This window comes from Pristiophorus japonicus, chromosome 14 (assembly GCF_044704955.1).
Source record: "Pristiophorus japonicus isolate sPriJap1 chromosome 14, sPriJap1.hap1, whole genome shotgun sequence".
NCBI classification, from domain to species: domain Eukaryota; kingdom Metazoa; phylum Chordata; class Chondrichthyes; family Pristiophoridae; genus Pristiophorus; species Pristiophorus japonicus.
The window spans coordinates 66,518,686-66,521,953 of NC_091990.1; the positions used below are offsets into that span (position 1 = coordinate 66,518,686).

The window sequence follows — 3,268 nt, forward strand, 5'->3', positions numbered from 1 at the left end:
GGAGTTCCGAGTAGAGCGCTTGCTTTGGGAGTCTTGTGTCGGGCATGCGAACAATGTGGCCTGCCCAGCGGAGCTGGTTGAGTGTGATCTTATATGGCTCAGAGACATGGACCATATACATCATCATCATAGGCAGTCCCTCGAAATCAAGGAAGACTTGCCATCACTCTAAAAGTGAGTTCTCAGGTGACTGAACAGTCCAATATGGGAATTACAGTCTCTGTCACAGGTGGGACAGACAGTGGTTGGAGGAAAGGGTGGGTGGGGAGTCTGGTTTGCCGCACGCTCCTTCCGCTGCCTGCGTTTGGTTTCTGCACGCTCTCGACAATGAGACTCGAGGTGTTCAGCGCCCTCCTGGATGTTCTTCCTCCACTTAGGGTGGTCTTTGGCCAAGGATTTGACCATATATAGTAGATACCTCAAAGCGCTGGATCCTGCAAATCCACTGGGAGGATAGACATACCAACGTCAGTGCTCTCGATCAGGTCAACATCCCCAGCATCGAAGCACTGACCACACTTTGCTTTTTATAGCCTTATTAACATGCGTCGTTAATTTTATTGATTTGTGTATTTGTACTTCGCGATTTCTTTGTTCCTCTACCCCATTTAGATCCTTATTTTCCAAGTAATATGTGACCTCCTTCATTTCTTACCAAAATGTAATACCTCACACTTTCCCATGTTGAAATTCGTTTGCCAATTATATGCCCATTCTGCAAGTTTATTAATGTCTTGTTGTCATTTGTCATAGTCCCCCTCAGTATTGTCTGTCTTGCTGGTAACTTTCGTGGGTTTGGGAGATGCTGTCAAAGAATTTTGTAATTCCTCTTTGCCTTCTTAATTATTTTTTCCCTCACCTCTTTGTATTTCCTTTGTCATCTTCTCTTTTATTTTAGTGTACTTAGCGTATGCCTTTTTTTTTAGTTTCAATATTATTGATCCATGATATTTCATTATTGGCTGGTTTGTTCTTGTCTTTTATGGGAATATATTTCTCCTGAACTCTATTGTTGTTGATGCTTTAACAGACTTTCCTGGGTAAGAAGTCACTGGGACCTGTTCCCAGAAGATCTGGGACCTGCTCTCATAAGGCACTGGGAAGAAACCACTTTGCTAACTTCAGTAAGATAAATTGTTAACGACAGGATTCTGAACTCACTCCATCTTCTGACGAGGACCCCTAGCCTCAATATATCAGTGGGATGACCATGGTTTATGGACAGTTCTACCACAGAGACAGGCTCTGCCTGGAGATGATCAATATCAATGTTGGGGGCCTGAAGCAAAAGGTTGAGCAAAAGTCACTGTTAAAATTCCCAGAGAGCAGATTGGCAAAGTTGCTGGCATGCCCGTCAAGGGAGGACACCCTTGAATTGTGCGATGACTATGATGTGGATGCTGATGAATATTACTTTGACAGAAATCCAAGTTTCTTTCACTATGTGCTGAATTTCTATTCCACGGGAAAGCTCCATGTGATGGAAGGGATTTGTGTCTTCTCCTTCAACCAAGAGATTGAGTACTGGGGCATTGGTGAGAACTGCATCTATCACTGCTGCAGGTTCAAGTATCACGAACGGAAAGAGAATGTAGTCGAGAAGGAGTTTGACTCACAGAGTGATGACCTGAGCGTGATAAGTTCTGAGGATCCCAAAGCCATCCCCCAACAAATGGATAACTTTAAGCATATGTGGTATGGTAAACAGCGGGAAAAGATGTGGCTCATTTTGGAGAATCCAGAATATTCATTTGCAGCCAAGCTGTACACTATCTGCTCACTGTCCATTGTTCTGCTTTCTATTCTAACCATGTGTGTTCACAGTCTGCCGGAATTTCAGGGAAAGTCTGAAGACCCTGGCTTCATGATTGTTGAAGCCACCTGTATTGCGTGGTTCAGCATTGAGTATGTAGCAAGGCTGATAGTCACCCCGTTCTTCTGCAAATTCCTCCAAAATCCACTGAATATCATCGACTTTTTATCATTTCTACCATTCTACATCACGCTGGTAGTAGAATGCATTGATGAGGATATCGTGGAGCTGGAGAACATTGGCCGTGTGGTACAGGTCCTGCGGCTGATGCGCATCTTTCGGGTCCTGAAGTTGGCTCGTCACTCCAATGGATTGAGGTCACTCGGGGCAACCTTCAGACACAGCTATGAAGAAGTAGGGCTATTGGTTGTATTCTTGACAGTAGCCGTTGCCATCTTCTCAGCCCTCATCTACTCATCTGAGAAAGACGAGAAAGAAACTAGTCTTCACAGCATCCCTATTGGCTGGTGGTGGGCAACCATTAGCATGACCACGGTGGGCTACGGCGACACTTACCCAGTCACCATTCAAGGAAAGCTGATCGGCAGCATTTGCATCATATTCGGCCTGTTGATGGTCGCTTTGCCAGTTAGCATCATATTTAACCGCTTTTCAAAATACTATCGACGAGAGCAATCCATCGATGCTGTGATTCGTAACCAGGAGCTGAGAAAGCTGGCAACAGGTCTACCGTGTGTCAATATCAGGGACATCTATGTGAAGAAGATGCGCTCCAGTTCAAACACAAATACACTGGACCTGAATAGCGCACCGTGTGAGAGGCAGAGTTCCACGGACCCCTCAACCATTCAGCGCGTGGATACTGAGCAGTGTCCGCAGCAATAATCGGACCAAACCTGTCCTCCACCATCTGCAACCCGGCTCAGATAAACTTGTTGTGGGTCCTGCCCATTCAATCGGTCATTAAACTGATTACTATGAATTTGAGGATTACTGTAGTGCATGAGGTAAACTGTTCACAAAGTAGTTAAACTATTACTATGGGCCCAAGTTTCCACATGATTCGCGCCTGATTTTTAGGAGCAACTGGTGGAGAATGGACTATTTTAGAAATCGCAATTCTCCACATTTTTTTTTCTGCAGTTCTAGTCAGGTAGAACAGTTCTAGTTTGGAACAGAATTTTTTCTTCAAAAGGGGGCGTGTCTGGCCACTGACGCCTGATTTGAAAGTTTCCACAGTGAAAATGTACTCCAAACTAAAGTAGAATGGAGCCAGTGAAGATTTTTGTAGAACTGAAAAAACCTGTTCTACACATTAAAAAATCAGGCGCAGGTTACAAATTAGGCGTCCAGAATGAGGTGGGGGGGGAAAGGGAACTCATTAAATTCGACAATAAATCCTTATTTATACTTCTACAAATATTATACAAATAAATCCAACCTGAATAAACATTTATAAGCCAAGAAAAGATTAAATAAACCATCTTCCTACCT

At 43.9% G+C, this 3,268-nt stretch overlaps 1 protein-coding gene across 1 annotated transcript; it reads left to right on the forward strand.

The window, feature by feature from the left end:
- The first annotated feature begins 1,210 nt into the window (after positions 1–1,210).
- Positions 1,211–2,659, forward strand: LOC139279600 (delayed-rectifier potassium channel regulatory subunit KCNS3-like). Its single transcript, XM_070898719.1, has one exon. It carries the CDS (start codon positions 1,211–1,213, stop codon positions 2,657–2,659), a length of 1,449 nt encoding a protein of 482 aa, XP_070754820.1.
- The last annotated feature ends 609 nt before the right edge of the window (positions 2,660–3,268 follow it).